Genomic DNA, 21,029 nt, shown 5'->3' on the forward strand with positions numbered 1-21,029 from the left:
AACAAAAAACTAATCAAAGCAATTTATTGACAGTGCGCCTTATAATCGGGTGCGCTTTATGGTCCGTAAAATACGGTAACATGAAAATGACCTTTAATAGAGACCAGTACGCAACTATTTTACAAAAATATTTTTGTCTTTCTGTGCTTCTTTTCGAATGATTTGTCGTTGTCAATTAGTTGAATGTGATCGGTACGAATTGTTCCATACAAACTTGGGGTAAAAATCGTAAAAATCGTATAGATTTGTATATTTTGGTCGGAAGCATAAACTTGCCACTGTTGCAAAAAACATAAAACTCACCTGCAGGATGATAATGTACGTTAATTGGTTCGGAATAAGTTTCCAGATTTTTGTTTTGATTCCACAGCGCACGTGTTGCTGTTTATTGCATTCTGAGTCCAGACCCAAGGAGTTTGCAAAAAACTGTGGCCAAGTTAAAACACTTTGAGTGACGCCTTTGAAGAATTGTCCGTAATAATGAAAGGCCCCAATAAACAAGCATTATCCAATAAAGTACGTTTGGCGTCCCTTCATCAAAAGAAGGAAAATGCATTGAAGTCAAATCTGTTGATTAAAAACTCCCTTAAAAGCTTGGTAAGTAAAGTTTGTTGTGATAAAATGGACAAATTAAAATTATAGATGGTGAACTGCTTGATTATTTACATATGTTGCATACTGTAGTACTGTCATTTTAAGTCTAACATGTGTTAACTTGTAGGATCAAACAAAAAAATCTAATCAGCACATTAAATTTGATGATGAGAGCTCTGACGAGGAAGAAATTAATGAGGTTTCCAACACTCCTAATACTATTTATGACAAGGTACAGTATTAGACCACATTGGAAAAATCAAATCCTCCGCACACTTTAGCGAAAATTTGCCGACAATCTGCACAATATTAATGAGCTGATGCAATAACATACAAAAAAAATGAACGATCGCCAAAACGAAGTTATGTGATGTATTAAAAACTTAGCTTGCATGTTGCAGAATGTGTTTTTTCTGTGATGTTTGCATAATAGGAGCATATATTTTTATGTGCAGTCTAATTTAAAGACAAAATCACATGGAGATGTATTGGGACTAAACAATGCTTCCAGTGATGATGATGAAATTCAAATAAAACCCCAATTTGAAGGAAAATCTGGAAAAAAACTTTTGGAGATACAGGCAAGGTAAAAAAGCTTTGTGTGCTGCAGTTTTAAGTATAAATATTAAACTAGTCTTAAACTGTGGTTGCAATTGTGTAAAATTGTTTTCCTTTTAACAGATCTGGAATAGATGCCAGATTCAAAATGGATGAAAGGTTTATTGAAAGTGATTCTGCAAATGAAGAAGAAAAAAATATTGCAGAAGAAAACAATGAACATTTAGATGGTAGGCTTAAAAAGTGTGTGATTTAATGCTTTAATGTTATATCAAAATGCATGTTTCTCCTCATGGCAATACTTTGCTTTTGTAACATTTATATTAGTTTTTTCATTTTATCTGTAGAGTTAAAAAAGTAGATTGTGTTTAGAAAAAAAACGTAATTTGGCAATCCTGCAACAAGTTGTTGGAACAGCGGCTACAGCTAAATCTTTAAAGCGCAGAGGAAAAACATTTCAAGACCCAGATGCAAAAAGATATGACCCAAATAAAGAGGACCATGTTAAACTTGAAGTTGCCCCTAGCAGGTTTCTCAAGAAACAAAAAAAAAACTTTTTTGTTTTAAGATTTATGTTGATTAAAATCAAATCAATATTAGCTGGAAAGCTGCAGACAGGGTGTGTATACACACTGTTAAGACCTGTAAGGTCTTATCAGTGCAGCTGTTAAGTGGCACTGTGCTAGCTTTTACACTAGCTGGCACACTAGTCTACACTTTGTGGTACCTTTCGGTCAACATCTGCAGCTTTGCAATAACATGGCTTTTTTTGCACAAATATTTGCTGGGTTTGACAGAAACGTTAAAAAAATTTTGGCACAAAACCTCAGTATGGTTTTAATATAGTTAATTTTTTTGAAACTAAAACATCTCTTAACAATATCCAGACCTCAAAAGTAAATTATTGCAGCGAAACTGTTGAAAAGAAAAAGAAAAAAAGAAAAAAGAAACATGATAAACCCGTTCCTGTTGATGCTACAAAGTTTTTTGAGGCAAGCACCACAGATCTAAAAAGTGCTTTTGGCAAACACTTAAAGAAAGAGGTATATGAGCATACGTATATATTGCTTTTAATGAATTGGAATTTTTAACCCTGTGACATAAAAAACTGAGGGAAATTTGGTAGTTCCATATTATTGTTGTTGACAGACTAATGATGGCAATAAAAAGGACAACGCTACCACTATTAACGATGATGATGGTGGTGGAGAAACTCAAACCTTTTCATTTTTGAAAATGATGGGAAGAAAACCTGATGAAGACGATTCTTCTGATGAGGAGAGGTTTCCCTACTTTAATGAAGGTGGGTAAAAGTTTAAGCGTGAGCAAATTTGCTCATAAATTGTGTAAAAGATTGACATTTGAATGTAAAAATTCCATAACTGCTTTAACTGAAACAATCTTGCTAGTTTTTCTTTACTTCAGTTATGCATTTACTTCTGTGGGAAGGGTTAGGGATTTTTTCCAAAAAATCTGTGATTGTTTTAGGATTAGTTAATCTCTTAACATTGTTACAGAGGTCCCGTAAAAACTTTTTCTGCAAAGCTACACTTAAGTTAATAATATTAAAACTTGGAAGCAAATTGCTCCTTTTCACTAACATAAATTACCAATAATAAATTTGCAGAACTTCCTCAAAGAAATGAAAAGTCAAAATTAGAATCTCAGTTTGGAAGACGAGTATTTAAGCATGATAGCAGTGACAGTGAAATGGAAACAGAAGATTACCAAGTAAAAATTGGTGAGTTTTGGTTATATGTAAATAGCATGTTATATTGTTAAAAATATTATTTACTAAACATAAAGAGTTTTCCTTAAGGCTTTGCTGCAAATAGATCGCTAGTTTTGTTTGGCTCTACAAAATGGTAATTTTAATATTTCCAACTATATTTGACAAACTTTAGCAATCCTGAAATACTGTGAATTGTCCAGCACAATTTCGGTGTGTACGAGCACAACTTAGAATGGACAAATCATTGTGTCGAAAATAAACCTGCCTCCTAGCATAAGACCAACAAACAAACATTATTAGTTGTTGTTTAATTGTTGTTCAAACAGTGATAAACTAAACTGTTACCACTTCTGAACTAAAACCTCGTATTTTAATGTATAGAGAAAAAGGAAACTTCTAGAATCCCAACAACTTTGTTTCTAACTTCACGGAACGACCCTCGTGTGTTGGAAGGCCCGACCCTGTTTTGCTCCAACAAAAGTATGGATAAAATACGGGAGGAATGGCTGGAGTGCAAAGACATGCTAAAAGCGGTGATTTGCTTTGTTTTATGCTGTATTATCGTGCCTAGTTCTAAGAGTTGTGCTTTTTTCAAGAGCGCTGTCCTGGATAATACAAGTGTGGTTATTGTTAAGAAAGGTGCTTGTTTTTGGTCGGCGGGCTAGTTTTAAATTGTAATGTGTTTTTAGTTATACGACGCAATGTAGCAAACGTTTTAAATTATTTATGTGCATTTGTGCACCCCGTCGACAAATACAAACATATTGTTTTTTAAAAAAGATGATCGTCCTGACCTAATTAATAACAGACTTCAAAGTATGACGGAATAAATCACAATCGTATCTACTGCGTCATCAAAACGCAAGGTGTTTATTTATTGGTTGAGGCCGATGGAAGCGCGGTTTTTTGTCATATTGTACTTTTGTATACACACAGCGAACTTACGGAATTGCCGACCTGCATTTTTACTTTCCGTAACTTTCCGTTTTTTGATACAGGATTACAAGAAAAAACACAGGAACGCAAGAACGTTACTGAAGCGTGGAAGGTCCAGCCAACAAGATGGTTTTGGGGACCAATGATGCAAAAGCATTGACGCTCTTGGTTACCATTGTGGAGCATCTAAAAGGGGTGGATGCATTAGCTATAAGGCTGTATTAGAGAATGGTGCAAAAGGTATCGCATCGATCAGTGTGGTTGAGGCGATTTAGTGGGTTGCCAGAGATTGGGAACTGTACTTTCCATGTGTCCACAAAGCACTTTTTCTTTTGATTGAAATATTAAAAGTGAAGCCGTAGTTATGTTTCGTAACTACAAATAGTCCCTGAAAAAGCTGCAAAAATGAGTAAAAGCAAACTTGTTTTAATAAAGTTCGAAGTTCATCTGCATGTGCTACTTTTAGAATACTCCTGTATTGGTTGCGTTGACTCCTCGTTCTCAATTATAAAAAAATCAGGTCTTCGACTTATGCATCGCTTCTTTGTATTTCACGTCGCTAATGATTAGCGGCAAGCATACAATATTATACAACAGCACTACAGGAGAAAAAACTGAAGGAAAGCAGAAGAAAAAGAAAAAAAGGGAGCATACGTCCATGCCCGATGATGTTCTTTGTAAAATAAAACAATTCAGCCCAAGCTGAAATATTCCTTTTACGGATGACTGCGCACAAGTGGCCAATAGTTGGTCACACCAAGCTGTTATCAAGACATGAAAGGTTACAGAGCGCAAAGAGCTTTGCAGCGACAATACGTTTGTACACAAGGGTGGTCGGCTGCATGCGTCTTTTGGAGACCGTACAAGGCTTTCGAAGCGATATTATACATGCAACAGTGATGCACAATCAGCAGAGTCAAGTTCCTAAAACAAAGCTGTTTTCAGCACATTAAGTTACGACATTTAGCACCATGGGCTCAACAACCTTAGCAAAACGACAAAATTATTGAGGTAAAAGTCACTGCAAAGCGAAGGGCGCAGTGCAGGCGTAAAGCGCTTCAAAATAATGCAGTGGCCTTAAAGCAAAGAGTTGGAACTGAACTATACGCGTTTTACAATTCAGTTCTATTTCACGTGGGTTTTCGAACTGTGCTGCGCAAGCTTCAAATTAAATTTAAGCGATAATTACCACGTATCACCAGGCGAGCACACTAATTTCAAACACAGAAAATTAAAAAAGCAGCCACTGAAAAAAAGGCAAAATAACTAAAAAAACTCAGCGACTAAATCGCGCGGTTTTTGTGGGTGAGGTCATTGGACTTGTTTGTCTGTGCCACACGTCATAGTCCTCCACTGTGCCACCGTTGGTGACGTCATCAGCGGAGTGACGTTGCTGTTTCACAGGCCCGTTATCGTTGTAATTGCTCAAACTCGAAGCTCGAATTGGTATCATCGGTCTACCGCTGTTTATTTGACTCTTAGTCGCCAGATCTGGACGGGGAGGAACCGGAGGTGCCATGACGTCATCTTCAGTGATGCGCTTCAGGCGAAGAGTGTGATCGCAGCCCATGTCGCTTGCATTCCAAGGAAAACTGGAAAAACAATATTATTGTGTCAAAAGTGATTACTTTTTCAGGCAAATGTTATGATCATTTGCAAAGACTGGAAAGTTATGGTGGCTGCAGAAATCAACAAAAATATTTGCATGTAACAGACGCGGGAAAATGCAGCAAGCTAAACACAGTTAAAGAATTTATTATCATCCATATATGGCGTTGAATGCAGTTAAAACCAGTAATTCTATTCCACGACTATGAAAACATTCTTTTACCTGTCTATAACCCACTGGGCGGGATCCTTCCATGTCAAATCAGTGTCAAGCTTCTGTGATTGGCGAACTCGCTTAATGGCGGTGATGACGTAGGGAGCAATCACGTGGTTCCACACTTGCACAAACCACGTACAGGAAGCGTAAAAGTCTGGTGGACATGAAGCGAAAACTCTCGGTCCTGCAAAATGTAAAAACCCTCATTATTTTTTGTAGTACAGTGGGTGGTGCATGGACATATCACTATGTTGGAATTCAAATCAATAAATGTTCCCCTACATTGACTATTTTGTTTTTGTTCGTCTGGAACACACGAATTATAAATCTATTCACTTATTGTTATGTTATTTAACAAATCGGGATTCGAAGTCTAGTTAACCAGGGCAAGAATTCCGATCAGGTTTTCTATATTTGGAATATGGGTCGTTCGTGCTGACCGATCAGCCAATTATTTGTGGGGCATTTCACTTACCAACAGTGACATCTTTCGGACACTGCGTCTCGAGGCATCTGTTCACGTGGTGCCAGCAGAGAGGCAGCCAAGTAATCACGCGTAAAGTATTTTGAAACTCGTCTTCATCGTTCTGTTGTCCCGATATTTCGTGTTCCATGACTGCTCGCCTGCAATTGTTTTATTTACACGTTAACTACTGCATCAACACGTAAGAGATAAACCCAGAAATTTTTACTGGTATTGTTAGATACATTCGGGTTGTTAAGTTTTGTAAATAACTTTACATTCAGTATACCTTAGGAATCTTCCAAGATAATCTTTTACGTGGGGACTGCTGTTAGTGCATGAAATCCAATTAAAATCGTGCTTGGATTCTTCTGCCAAATTACCCTGAACTTTTCCTTGAAGAATGGTACCTGAAAGTGACGATATCAAAAAATTAATTAAGAAACTTACTTTTTAATGTCTCTGAACCACCGTAGTTCGCACAGTTCATACCGATGACTTTTTGGCTGTGTGGTAACTTGTTAAGTATTTTTTCCGCCCGATTGCGCCTTATTTATAATACATACGTATGGGCAGAAACTTGTGTCACCATAAGTGAAACATGTTTCTACAGTCACAAAACCTAAACCAGATAGAAGTTTACCTATGACGTAAGGACAATTCACGTCAGCTGGAAGATCAAACAGAGGGGCAAACATGTCTGTGAGTGACGTAACGAGATGCGTGTTTTCAACTATGATGACGTGGGGTAGGTTGATGACGTTTCCTGGACTCGTTCGGCGACAAATATCCGAGATGTTTTTTAAATAGTTTTGAAGCTCCTGTTAAAAAAGAAGTATATAAAATTTTCTTTGTTGAAACGAAATTGTGTTTGTTAATAAATAAAAGGAGAGAAGTTTAAGCAGTTCTTTGATCACTTGTAGCATTTCTACATATTTTTACCTGTTCTCCTTTTTGCTTCACATCGTATACGAATATCAACGTCGATGGATCATTTTGCTTTCGCAGTCTGGTCACCAGATGATGCGCCAAACTGTCATAAACAAACAGCATAATGTTTACATACACCTTTTTTGTAAATACGTACAAAACAAGTGCAATATCAGAATCTTAAAAAATCTCATTATTATAAAACAAGATGAACATAGAACGTTTTCTCAACAGAACAAATCGCACTTACCTGTGTGCTAATGATGTTTTTCCTGTGCCCGACGGCCCATGCAACATTATCCTCTTGTCGTGCATCACATTATTCACGTATCTCAGTAACATGTCCTTTGGAATCAGGGTGCTGAATGCGAGTAGGTCCACCGAACCACATGTGGCATCTGAAATGCAAATTTTTAATGGTCAGAGAAAGCCATACAAAAATATCTCGATTTCAAAGTAATTGTTTAATTCACATTGAAATGGTTTAAGTTGAAACCGAAACATCTTAATATGATTTTTTTAGGATCATTTAGTGCTTTAAAATTTAGTGGATGCGCGTGTAGTGTTATATGTTCCCAAACTAAAGTTCTATTTTGCGGTGGCTACCTTTCAATGATATCTCAACAGTGTTAACGTCTCCGATGATAAAAGCACATGGAAGAAGTTCTGGTGGCGAGGATCCGGGAATACGAACTTGTTCGCCAACTTTGTAGAAAGCTATGCTAGAGGTCGACAAACCAAGCCTGCTGTCACCGTCCACACACCTGCAGTATTCCTGCAAACAACGACAGTGCTTTAATTAAAAACAAGCGACAAAACAATTTCGTCAAAGATTATGAATATACGTTTTTTTTGTCAAAACAATTTACGTTTTCGGTTTTATCAAATACAAAATGCAAAGCCAAAATCAAATGCAAAGCTGCAAAGGTTTGCTCAAAATATTTTGCATTAAAGAAACGAAAAAATTAACAATCAGCATTATCTCCTAAATGTTATTGGGAATAAGTTAACATCAAACCCAATCCAGACAAGATTTACTCACGAGAAATATTTCGCTTGTTCTTCTGTCGAGATCATCCCAACTCGCCTTTCTCGGAATACGTACAGACCCGATCAACAGCTCGTTTCTTGACTGCGTGGAAGCGACTTTCGGAGTTCCAGCAGTTCGAACCACAAACCTTATCTGGGATCCCTCTTCCTCGCTCCCGGGCGACACCAAACGGTGAAGTTTACAACAATCTGTGTCGACAAAAAAATCCCTTAAATTCATATTTTTTACAGTTAAACTACAATCAGTAATTTGTAAAACGCACCTAATCTTGGTAGGTTAGGACTTAAAGACAATTCGTCAGGTGGTGCAGTTGAGGTGAATTTTTCTCTGTAGGGGGCGAGGTCGGTTGCGCGCTGCCTCCTGAGCGTGGAACGGTTCGATGTCAATGTATTCGCGGTGTAGTCGGGGGTGACCGTGTGTGCCTGAAGTCTCTCGTTTTCCATTCTCAACAATTGCATTTCGTGCTGGAAAAAAATTCTACGTTTCTGATTTTGCACACTCCATATTACACAACATTCTCATATTGAACTGGTAAAAAAACACATTCAACTACATTAATCTTTTTCTTTTTTGCTGAAATTAGGTGAATAAGTCATTTTAGTCGCTTCGTCGTCCTTGGCAAGAGGGCAAAAGTTGCCTCGCAAAGTCATAGGAATACATTAGTAAGTAGCGCACCTGCATTTGAAGAATCTGATCCTGAAGTTGATGCAGTTGATGTTGAGATGTGAGAGCAGCAAGACGAATATCCGTCAACTTCCTATCTTTCTCCTGAACAACCTGGAGGATCTCATCGTACGAGATTCTTCCATTCTGAGGAGTGAGCCCAAGACTAAAGAGAAAATAAATGATTTGAGTAAAATGTGGGATGGGAAAAAGATTTAACGTTGAAAATTTTAGGAAAACTTTTCATCAACACAAGAACTTTTGTAAACGCTTTCAAAGAAATGACAAACATAAGAAGTATAAAATACCATTGTCGTCAATAAAAGCGATTTTACACTAAAAACTGTATTTTGGTTATCAATGTCTGTTTGTTGCTAGCAGTACGTTACCAGTGAGAAGCTAGTTAATAGTTGCTATGACCACTAACGGTTATAATTGCAACCCACTAAAAGGCATTATGTGGTTAACAAATTGGTTTAGTTTAGTTTCGCCCAGCGGTGCACGATTTTATGCTTCTCTGGTCATTATAATAGAATTAGTGGAGAGATTAGTCACTACCCGAGGATTAATCCCATATGTTGCCTTAATACAATAGTAATTGCTAACATATCAGTTAAAAATAATCCAGCAGGTTTTAGCAAGCATATTAAAGTAATGCCTTTACGTAATGAAAGTACAATTAGCTATTGTGAAAATCAGATGTTCCAACGTCCAGCATCAAAGTTATCATGGTAAATTATAAAATATTTTAAACGCTATGGTAATCTTTCCTGCCCAAGTCGTTTGTTTGACATTGTTCAGGATATACATGTTTCGCCTGTATTTACAGGCATCATCGGTATCGCTTAATCAAATAGAATCTTGCTTTGTCTATTAGACAACTTTACATCACATTCTGGACAAATTCAACAATGCAGTTGACCTTAATGTGAAAAGTCAATGACCCATGGTGACCCCCACCTACCTCGGGTTGTGTAGGATTCTTCTGGCGGTAGTGGGTGATATCGGACACCCAGAATCGTCACCGTCTACGAATTCCTGACCTCCACTTGACTGAGACGACTTTGTGCCACGGGAGAAAGCGGACTTGAGCGGGAGCTGTTGGGTAAATACATGCTAGTCAGTATAATGTATTGTATTTTGTTGGCTATAATAGGTTCAAAGTTTTCATTGCCGACAGTTTGGTGAATTTGGAATAAAGGTGATGGTATATAAAAACTGTATTTTATACTAAAAGCAGTCATGCAAGGTTTCTAACACCAAGTACGGCACATAGTGTTTATACCAATACCAATGTACAAAAATTGATATGTACGTTTATCCTGATGACTTTTCCATCACAACAATGCAAAAAAAAATTTTTTTAAATCTTGGAGTCAGATTCCGAAACTTCAACAAGTCGTTTATATCAACCGATCGCAAAAAAGCCCACAGGTCGTTAGTTAAATAAAACACTATGGGGCAAACGGAGCCAGAGGCGTCGCGCCATGTCGGAGAAAATGAATCTGGCTCCACTTAAGAATGGCCGCCTCTCGCTGTCTGAAGCCGCGATCGAGACGACAGATGATCAATGCTAATCTAACGACGTCTACTGCCATTTGCTTTCTTGCTTTTTTGTACCCTAATCGTGCACATTGTGACACTATGACATTTTATTGCAGAACAAAAATATCCATTTTTTCAAAGGTAATTTTGAATTAAACCTTAACACGTAAAAACAGAAACTAGAAAATGCATTCGTATAACAAATATACCAAGACCCTATGAAATCAGTCCCAAGGAACGATACATGACTGAAGCTTGTGAGCACAAAAAAAAAGCTTTTAGACAGATCTGTCCATTACATAAATACCACTCGAATTTACTTGATTAATTAATGGATTACAAATGATTGACATACCCATCTTTTCTTTTTGGCTTCTTTCCGTTCATTATCGCCACTGCTTCCAGAACTGGACGATGACACGCTCGAGTGACTCGCGTGGGAACTCATGCTGGATAGACTTCCGGATGATACTCTTTTGCTGGCGTTTGGCGACAAAGGATCTACAAAAGAAAACCAAAATGTAAAAATTTGGCAAAGGGTTTGAAATAAACTATTAAAAAAATTTTATATCTCAGCCCCGCACTTTTTACAGTTGTACAGAACCCGTTAAAAATTCCAATACCGTTTACGTACTTTAAACAACATGTGAAAACACAGCACTCAAACATGCAAGAATCGTAACAAAAAAATCACCAGAGTTTCTTGAACTCGATCCCCAATGGCTTCCATCCGACGACGAAAATGAACTGTCGCTGTGAACGTGCATGGAATTGCCATGCTTTGCATCCGGAAAGAAGGTATTTCCACCATTAGGCGTCCCACAATATGGACCCAGGTTTCCACTCCGCTCCGCCTTGGCCCGGAAGTCCTCAATGGTCTTTCTTAATTTGTCCAATTCTTTTTCTTCACCGCAACCACGCTCCATAATGCCTGGACACGGGATAGATGGCACTCAAGGCTAACGATTTCAGCTTAGGCTCGCCTATTGGGCAATCGATCGTCTGTTTCTGTCTGCAAAAGAATAGACGGTGCTTTAGTTTCTATTGTTTAAGTTTTTGAGCCTTCCAAGTAATTCGATTTAAGGGGTCGCCTTAATTCCATTGTGATCCGGACAGTTGGCTGGTTGTTTTTGTAACCAGCGTAACCATTGCATAGAAATTTGACACTTTCTTTTAGTCTTAACAAAAGTCGACCGGGTAAGGTTGGTCGATCACATTGGAGTTCAATATAACCACCTCGGTTTAAATAGTGTCGTTAGGCAAAAAGTTGTATGTGCAATTCTAGATAAAACTATTTTTATATTCTTTTCTTCGAAGTTCTCTGTTGTAGATTTATTACGTTTCGCGGTACAACTGCATATATTATCAAGCAACATTACAAATCTTTCCAGACAGTAATTTCTAACAATACCTTTTAAATACCAAACCACAAAATAAAACAACACTTTATAGAGTATTACTTTCAATCGTAAATCTTCATCATCACAGACTCCTATAAAGAACAGGAGACAGTGAACAAAGCAAGACTGAATGGGTGAATCTATCTGTCAACAGACGATACGATATCTCCGACAGCAATGCAAACGCCTGTGAATGTCTGTCTGATTCTTTCCTCTCTGCGTTGGTCTCCGCAAATTACTCATAACCCTGGGTTACGCTCATACTTTTCACGTTAAAACTACTGCACCATATAATGCGTTGATGCAATGATGTATCTTTTTTGGCGAAGTAGGACTAGATGTGCATGTTTTTTTTTATTTTTTAATAAATGCTGCAAAGGCCTGTGATTATGGTTCTATACGTTGTACGGAAAAGCATGCATGTTAACTGTTTAGTTTTAAACAAAAAACCTGTTTAAACGGCCTGTCGAGGTTACATTTCCATCGTCATGCCATTAGAAACCTTACCAACAATTACCAATCTGTGCAATGCACAGAATCAGATTTAAAAACACACTCTTGCTCGTTAAAGCTGCATCACATCCCATAGCTCTGTGCTATATGTACAAATACTATTGCTGCTTTGAGTTGGACATAACAGCCTTTTCGCCACTCCACCAAGTCGCAATCTGAGCTAATGTCCGGCCTATTTCCCTCATACCGATCTCTAATCCGTTGCCACGATTCTTAGATTGTCCCGAACTATCGTGCGAACTCGTAACCGGCGCAATAAAGGGTGGTTCAGCTAATCCACTCTCAAACGATTACGCGATTATATCTCAGCGTTATGTGTTTTCTAGTGAAAGCGTTTGATGCCCTATAATGCTGATCAGAAGCTGTGTGACGAATTGACGTCCGTTTTACAAGAGGAAACTATTAAAAAATTTTACTGTAACTTAACATCCAGGGTTTGAACCACTATCTTCCTGCACTTTTTTCTTCATGAACAACTTTGGCGTGTAAATGATGCTAAATGACCATAGCATGACACGTTACCTGTTGTTTTCAGGCTTTGCACGCAAGGAAACAACAACCAAAACACATAACGTACTAAATATCTATAATCAACCCTGCTGCAGCACGCGAACTTGTTACACAACAAGCAATGCTTACAGACAACTCTAAAAACAACCACTGTTTTGGCAGCAGGCGCGACCAGGAAACTGGGGGTTTGTGGCCGACGACAAGTTAACGAGAAAGTTGATTAGATTAAAGAACTTCCATGAAGTACGGACCGCCAACGGTAAAGGCTTGTGCCCTGATCGCGCCTAACTCCCCAAGAGGTCAATTAAATTCATTGCAACTTCGGTTAAGTGCTTGGCGCCTTGCCAAGGTCAAGCAGCGTCATCCCACTTCGCTCTGCGGCATATCGAGCCTTGTTTTCCCGCAGAGGCCATTTGTACGTTTGCTTCGACCGCACGTCTATTTGCCGGCGCCAACAGTGGCAGAAAATTACTTTCACCTTACAACTTGCGGTGACGCAGGTAGCTAATTGTTGTTGTTGAATGCCACACATTAGCTTATAGCGCCCAAGAGAAATGTTGAACTCCCGCCTTTCGAACCTTTGGTTCTTGATTTGTAACCTAAATTTACAATTACTTTCTTCTTGGGTAACAAATTTTCCTTTGCTACAGACGTAGATACATCTGTTTGATGGTACCAACGCCCAGTTTGAAATATCTACCAGGCAAGCTTATAACACTGCAAAACCGAAAACCTCGCGTGTCCACTCCTTGCAATTTACCTAAACTAGGTGTTTGTTCTCGAACCTCGCGCGACAAAAACAGCTAGATACGATGACGCGCGTGGCGGGAAAATCGTTTGCACTCGAATGGTTCGATTGTGCTATCACAATGGCTCATTACGTAGTTAGCAGCACCGGTGTTGATAGGTTTTTTGTTGACAAAACGTAGCTGGAGGATTAGCACTGGTCGATTTAGGGACGACTATTGTGACAGATTTGCATCTAATTGCAAATCACAATACAGCCTTGCCAAATTTAGACGCATGTCACCCACATCGAATTCAAGGAATGTTTCCCGACTGCAAAGGTATGTGTGTTACATTGCAGTACTAAAGCATAACTTGCAATAGGTAAATCAGCTGTTTTGCTTGCAGTGCATTTGTCTGGTTTTGCGATTGTGACGCACAATGACTTGCGTTTGGAAAATAATTCAAGCAATCCGAATTGACCAAAAGAATCGACAACTGAAGACAGTTCTGGAACTAAATCATTTCCAGCAACAATCACAATTCGCAACACCTCTTGCCGACCTTTGACCGCACCAACAAAACCGTTAGCCCAGATGAATGTACAAAGAATCGTTGCAAATTTAATGTGGACTCTGCGCTGCCACATGTAGGGGCCATCAGAACCACGGGTCGATTCTCTGCAATCGATCGCATAAAGTGTGACGCACAGATGGTACGACTTGGAAAGTTGGTGAGTGCTCCAAGATTTACAAGCGATTTGCGATCGCTACTTTACTCGCATCGGTCAAACTCGCTGCCTGTAGGTTAGAGAAAAAGCATGCAACTGGAGGTTATTGTAGGCTGCTACGGTTAATTTCGATAACAGCTCGCATTGTTTGTAAACTTTCACGTTCAAACGGCGATAAACTTTCTGTCAACTGATATTCATAGTTATGACGTAACAATTATAGTTACCTAGAAAAACACATAGGCAATTTCGTCCTAAATTCTTTTCAAGGTGTTTTTTTCTGGTAAAATGCAACTCATATGCGCTAACTTCTGTGCATAGCTATTACAGAAGGTCAGTTCACTTTATTTAAACTTTAAATTTCTCACAAAAGGTTTCGTGATAAATATTAAGAGATAAAATTAATACACCTAGTTGTGAACTATATCCCCAAAAAACTCTTATCAACAGCAACGACACAGTTAACAGAAATAAAGAGCACTCAGCAACGCCAACATTTCTCTACCTCCTCACTTACTCTAATGCGGAAAGCTGCAACAAAACATGGAACAACAGAATTCCTGAAAGTTTGGGATTTTCCGACCACGCAAAACAACGAAAATCAATAAAATTCGAGAGATTCTCCTATAATTACTGAGCCTTCGATTCCCTCATTGAAATCTCGGGACATCGGGATGAGAGCCCTTCAAGGCAACTCAGAGGCTTCACGAGAATGAAGTCAAACTCGTAATTGACGTCAAAGGGTCAAGGGTCGTCGGTTGGGTCATGTGAGGCTAAAGGCTGCTCTCTTTCTGGCACAGGTGATAGGTAGCAAATGTGAGTTTAAGTGGAAATGCGGTCGCCCGAAGAATTCATGCACCTGTCGTGCGCGCAGTAGTTCTTGGGCACATTCAGATCTTTACTTGTGATCGCGATTTACCAAAGCTTCGAGTACACGTGTACTTTTATATCAAACTAAACCTCGCTTTATGTCGTATCAAACTTAAGGTTCGCATATAATTTGATAATTTTATTTTTCCTGTCGTAATAGCAGTCTAGTTATACGCCGTAAACATGGTGCAGTGAACTGAACAGCTTTGAACCGCATGGCGGTTATCGAGAAGCTGCATATATTCGGAAAGTACATATAAAACCTTGAAAACATGAAGCAAAACATCTGCACTTATACATTCTCACAAAGGCAGGTTACAATACCACGTCTGCTGCCTTAGTCGGGCATTTACAAGCTTTAAATAATTTCCAGTGTTATAACCTTCTTCATGATCTCTTACTGTGGGTATTTCCCACCGTGTATGATAGATAGCATTGCATGATGGCAAAGCAAGCGCGAGTTCCAGCGTTTGCAAAACACAGCAAGCCTCGCCACGGACACCACGTTCGTGAGCCGGTGATGTTTTCACTGTTGGGAGTATGAGCACATGGCAGGGCGTGCGCACACAAACAGATGTTATCTCAATAGTCTTCTCTAATGAATTTTCGACTATTTTTGTCGTTGTCTCAAATAGGCCTTATCTCCGATCAAACGTCTCTTCGTGGCGATGTTCGCATGACGTTTGGAAAATTTTAGACTCTTCGTGAGAAGACCACGAGGCGCCAGAACAACTTATGTGTGGTGTTGTTGCTGGGCACAACATAGATTTCAAAGAACTGGGCCTCTGTCGCAAATAATTTACTATAGTTATGTAAATTGCTCTGATACACAAGGACGGTCAACTGTTTTTCCGCCACCGAAGTAATTTTTGTCCTTTTGGTTGTTGGAAAACAATATGATAAACGTATGCAACAGCCTGTTATATCGAACCTTGCTTACATTGCTGCTAAGTTAAAACAGCGATTGTCAAAAACTGAACAATGAAAACCAACACGTTTTCGTAATATTCTGATCCCTTATATTTACAAACTGAACGAACAGAAATATTTGCAACCTAGCTGTCAGTGTATCAGTCAAATTAGTTACAGTTAAAGGTCTTCAGCAAACAGTCAGAACAAATCTCTTCAAGCGGTAACATCTGTCGTCGAGTTAACCAACTGATTGCTTCACCTCGGAGCACGCGAGGTCATGAAAAAGTACAGACACTTCATACGAAAGCATCAACTGCAGAAACGGTGCTAGGATTAAAGCGAGGGCATTAGCACCGTCATTTCTCTTGACACGAGTGTCAATTAACAATCGCTTTACTTGCTCCAGCTCCCCGGGTGGCCTCGAATCACGGTGACAGGAGATGCTCATTACAGCTAAAGCTAAATGTTGTCACCTATCCTTGGTATTTAGTCAATTTCTGCCATTTTAAACCGAAAGGTTTTTTTTAAGTCGAACCTTTAAGTGATACATAATGTCACTTTTTTTTCTGGATTAATATGAGCATTTTTTAACCGACGTTTAAAAACCCTTTTCCGTAACTGTAATAAATTTAAGCCAAAAATACAGAAAACGCAAAGAAAAACTAATAAAACTACACATGTTTACTCACTTTAGCAATTATGGAGTAGCAGATCATATACAGTCAAGATGAGGTCACGGGCAGTTCGCTGTCCTCGATTTTGGCAAGTTTGATTCTTGGTCGTGTCGGCGCCACCTCTTAGTTGTCTTCTTTTCACGAACCACGGCGTCCTTTCATCTTCAAATTTAATCCTCAGCGACACAGTTTACAGGCAGTTGCATGCGACAACATTTAGCTACAAGAACATCTAACACTCAACACCACGCTGCAAAGTAAAGTAACAAGTTTGCGTTAAACGCACAAACCAATATTTTTTTCTCGGGATTGTAAGGTGTGTTTTGTTTCTTTGAAATGAAATAATCACACTAGTATTTATAAAAATAAAACACTTATTTTATCTTTAAAAAGAAGATTTCAGTCTTTTCACGTAAAGTAACAAAACTTATTCTATAACTTAAAAAAAAAAAAAAAACATCACACAATACAACTTGTACTGTAGACATCAATCGACGGCTGCACTGACCCCACAGCGAAAATACAGAGTCTTATAAATACTTGCTAGACTATTCCTCTTTAAGCTCCCTTTCGGATTTCGGTACATCTTTTATTTGCCTTCATCTTTACTTCCTAATACCTCAGCAAACAAATAGCATTCCTTACCACACAGCACGTCATTGCGGTACGCATCAACATTACTTAGCGTGCTGACACGCCTTGGGGGCCGGTAATGCGCCGCTCAGTGAAAACCGAACCCTCTTCTACACCCTTGCCTCGTGCATACAGTGAGCTCAGTCGTGGGTCAATGGTACTTGACTAAATCGAAGACTACTTTGTGGAAAACGCGATCGTCTTCGTGTGCGGGTAAAGCATGAACGATCATAGATGCCAACGTACGGGACAGTATTTTGTCATTTTTTGCACAACTAAAAATTATGCTGCAGATAAAGAGCGATGGCGTCAAGACCATGGACTGATCTTCAGAGCCTGATTGTTATTGGGTGGATGCTACGTTAAGGGAGGCCAACCGCCGACAGATACCATTCTACAATGAAAATTACACGGATGAAATATTTTTCACACTTTCAGAAGCAAACTATCACAAAAGTTTTGATTCGGAAACATAAAAAGAATTATTCTCCCAGCAGTCGCACACGCAGCTCCTACTGTTTTCATGGACCTTACACTGCATCGCTTTCACACGTTTACAAACGCACCAGAAGCCTTAAACCTGAACCGCAACGCTGTGTTGAGTTTCAATGTTTTCACTGGCTGCGCAAGTGCCCGATACTAATAGCAGTTCAAAGGAACGAATTTCAAACGACCGTGAATCGTCACTTCGTCGGTTGTGCGACTTACGACACGCAGGAATCCGACGTTACAATGCTGTTTTCAAGGAATCCCGTTTTACAATAAATAATGCGATTTTGCTCAAAATACTTATAAGTCACGGGCAAAATCATTTTTAACGTGACACGCCTGGGGCCACAGCTATAGAGTATTATCCCCTCATTGAATTCGTATTTTTGGCGTTCAATGCTTCAATGAAAGCCACCGAGATCGTTTCCTTTTTGATATGAAAACTTCAGTGACCTACACCGTGGCGATGACCCCAGGTTTGCCACAAACAACTTTCAATAACCCGACGAAAGTTTCTTGAAAACGTCGGGAAATTGCAGGTCGCGCGACGATTAGCATCAATGACGCCGAATACTGGAATCCGGTTCTATTCTCACGAAACGTATGCGGTCGACTGATAGAGTGCGGATAAACGACTACCCCTCGACCTGGGGTACTGCGTCAAGGTTTCCATGACAACCGGTTTGTGTGCTCTACACACTGTAGTTTGGGGTTTTTAATGGGCAAACGCTCAGCAGGTTAAAACTGCGGCTTTACTCTGGGCTTGGCTGTTTTGCAGGACGGCAAACACTTATCCTGATGACGTTTGCTCTGATGCGGAAAAGACAAAAACAACAGATAATATAAAATACTCTGAAAATAATAATACCTTAAAAATACACTCAAAAATAAGCACATTACAATATGTTTAAACTACACCTTAACAACAAATATCTTTTCTGCACTAAAATGTTACTGCAATTTCGCAATGCAGAGACTTCATTTCAGCACCTAATAGAGCCAATGAGAAGCTGATCAATCACAATGGCAGTCGAGATTGACGCCCTTTTAGCAGCGCACACGTCACGGATTGCTGGACGAACGTGATCGCGAACTTTATGCAGGTGGCGACCTTTCACTCCACTAATCTACTCCTTTGGTTTGTTTACGATGCGACAAGACGGACATAGTTGGCCGAGGTTGTAACATATTTCGTCAAAGTGGCTTTACGTATTGTTTAGGAAAGAATTAACCTCATTGATAGTGCTGCACATAAGTCTAATCATGTGGACACATAGGTCTTATCACATATTCGTAACTTGCAAACTATTTTAAACGAAGTTACATAATTAAACTACGGAGTAGAAATGCGCAAAGCGCAAGTCTAAATACATTATACCACGCTCTTTTTCGCAACAAACATTCGTGTCCAATTTTTTTCCAGCTTTTCACTCTTCGCTAAAAACCCTCACAGCCCGGCACTCATGCTAATGGGGCAAAGGTGTAATGCCAAGTAATCCCCTCTGTGTCCAAGCCGGGCGCGTAACGCCCAGGAGAATTTGCATTAATTAGGTCCTTACAAAACGTCGAATTCCACCGCGGGATATCAATGAACAAATCTCTGTCGAATTAATCAACTATTTCTAATCTTTGTCGACAAAAACTTCATCAGTTTTACAACTATAAATTACTTACGATGGTTTGTGTTCTCTTATTTTGCGTAACGTATTTGATCAAATCGCTTTTAATAGATGCAAGCATACGTTTTATATTATTTAAATCTACAAGTTCGAGAACATATGGTAGCGGCGTAACATTGATTTTTATATCTGTTCAACGAAAGCTGACACAATTAGCGGCGTGAATTACATAGATCTGTAACAACAACTTCGATTCGTTCCAAATGCGAAACCACCCTATTTAGTAAGAAACAGAAAAAATGGTTGAACCACAAGTTGTGTGTGATGTTATTATGGAGATATAACAAAGAAAATTGCGTTTTCTCCTTAGATTACGACGTATTTAAAGCTTTATATATTGTTGCATCCTCTCCCAGAAACTCGACCACTAAACCACGGAGTCGGCTGAAGTACAAAAGGCAACCACCTGTCTTTCAGTGAATCACCAAATGTGGCCACAGCGCGGAGTTGTTTATCAGGGGTCGCATTTCTTTTGCGCGGATCACCGAAAACCTCTTTCACCTAAATCTAATCACTCTCACCCGGTGCCAAAACACGTTTCGCTTCCCGGATCGCTCGCAACACCCCGTGTGACGTCACAAAACTGTTCTAGCGTGACGTCACGAACGAGCGCTTTCAGTCGATCAGATCACTTGTCTCTGGGATCAGGTTATTTTTCTTTCAGACTTGGCGGTAGATAAACAATGCGGAGTCCACTTCACGAGGGGTCCAACCCGCGCCTTTTGCTGTGTACTTTGTGACAAGTGTCTTAGGTCTACGCGGAGGTTGATCTGTTTTCTCTGTCTTATTCGCATCCGAGCTATAATGTTGTCACCAGATCGTCGCTTTCGAGGACCTACCGGCGAGACCCAACACGACGATATACCGATTATTTGCCACAATTGCTTGCACAACAACCAAGATTTTGCCGAAAAAAGATTTAAATAAGCATATTTGTTGCATTACCGTTATCAAGGCATTTATAAGGAACAACATATACACTTGTACAGATCGGTAAAGCCACCCAACAAAATCGGTTTTTGTGTAGTATTACGCAATTTCTATATCCGCATCAAACAAAGGCCTCACATTTCAGAGGCAAAGCAACTCCTTTTGGAACAACAGTCTTAGCTGGGATTAGGAACCCACCAACATACTTAAGTCTACCGAGGCTGCACAATTCACGGTTATTTATCGTGCTTTTGTGTCGCACAAAGTATCGGCCGTTCGCGGATGAGAGTGAAAGAAAGCCGTCGCGACGAATGGAGTGAATCATATCCTTGCCACGTTAATTCAGGTGCCCAACATAAAGCCAAGAGCTTTCAACTGGATATCGAAGGGGCGGCTGTTTACGTAAGGGCACTTCAAACGACTGGTGTACAGCACTTAAGGAAGGATAAATGTTAAAACCTATTGATGTCCATTTCCTTCGCTTGCAATTGCTTTCTACTGTATACATTGTGTATTATGGATCTGCACCAGTGATTTTTAATCGGGGTTATATCTTCAGGTTTTATACGATATACTGCAATATACTGAGTTTATACGATATACTGCATGACATCTAACTTATATTGGAAGGGAGTGCCTAAACTGTTGGTGATTTCAAAGGTAGGT

General features: G+C 39.3%; 2 protein-coding genes across 2 annotated transcripts; one reads left to right on the forward strand and one right to left on the reverse strand.

Moving 5' to 3' along the window:
• Window positions 1-400: 400 nt before the first annotated feature.
• LOC145914043 (nucleolar protein 8-like) lies at window positions 401-4,316 on the forward strand. Its single transcript, XM_083001820.1, has 10 exons — window positions 401-597; window positions 722-826; window positions 1,050-1,180; window positions 1,276-1,382; window positions 1,525-1,681; window positions 2,063-2,195; window positions 2,302-2,455; window positions 2,780-2,893; window positions 3,266-3,417; window positions 3,883-4,316. The coding sequence occupies exons 1-10, from the start codon at window positions 481-483 to the stop codon at window positions 3,964-3,966; spliced, it is 1,254 nt and encodes a 417-aa protein (XP_082857946.1). The 5' UTR covers window positions 401-480; the 3' UTR covers window positions 3,967-4,316.
• A 39-nt stretch (window positions 4,317-4,355) lies between these two features.
• On the reverse strand, window positions 4,356-16,878 carry LOC145913420 (neuron navigator 3-like). The gene is made up of 15 exons (XM_083001070.1): window positions 16,648-16,878; window positions 10,992-11,309; window positions 10,653-10,798; window positions 9,717-9,850; window positions 8,765-8,918; window positions 8,352-8,553; window positions 8,081-8,277; window positions 7,645-7,813; window positions 7,289-7,436; window positions 7,051-7,141; window positions 6,752-6,929; window positions 6,398-6,518; window positions 6,121-6,269; window positions 5,652-5,829; window positions 4,356-5,412 (listed from the first exon to the last, which is right to left on the reverse strand). The coding sequence occupies exons 2-15, from the start codon at window positions 11,221-11,223 to the stop codon at window positions 5,097-5,099; spliced, it is 2,415 nt and encodes an 804-aa protein (XP_082857196.1). The 5' UTR covers window positions 11,224-11,309; window positions 16,648-16,878; the 3' UTR covers window positions 4,356-5,096.
• Between the last annotated feature and the right edge of the window lie 4,151 nt (window positions 16,879-21,029).

This window comes from Ascidia mentula, chromosome 9 (assembly GCF_947561715.1).
Source record: "Ascidia mentula chromosome 9, kaAscMent1.1, whole genome shotgun sequence".
In the NCBI taxonomy this organism is placed as follows: domain Eukaryota; kingdom Metazoa; phylum Chordata; class Ascidiacea; order Phlebobranchia; family Ascidiidae; genus Ascidia; species Ascidia mentula.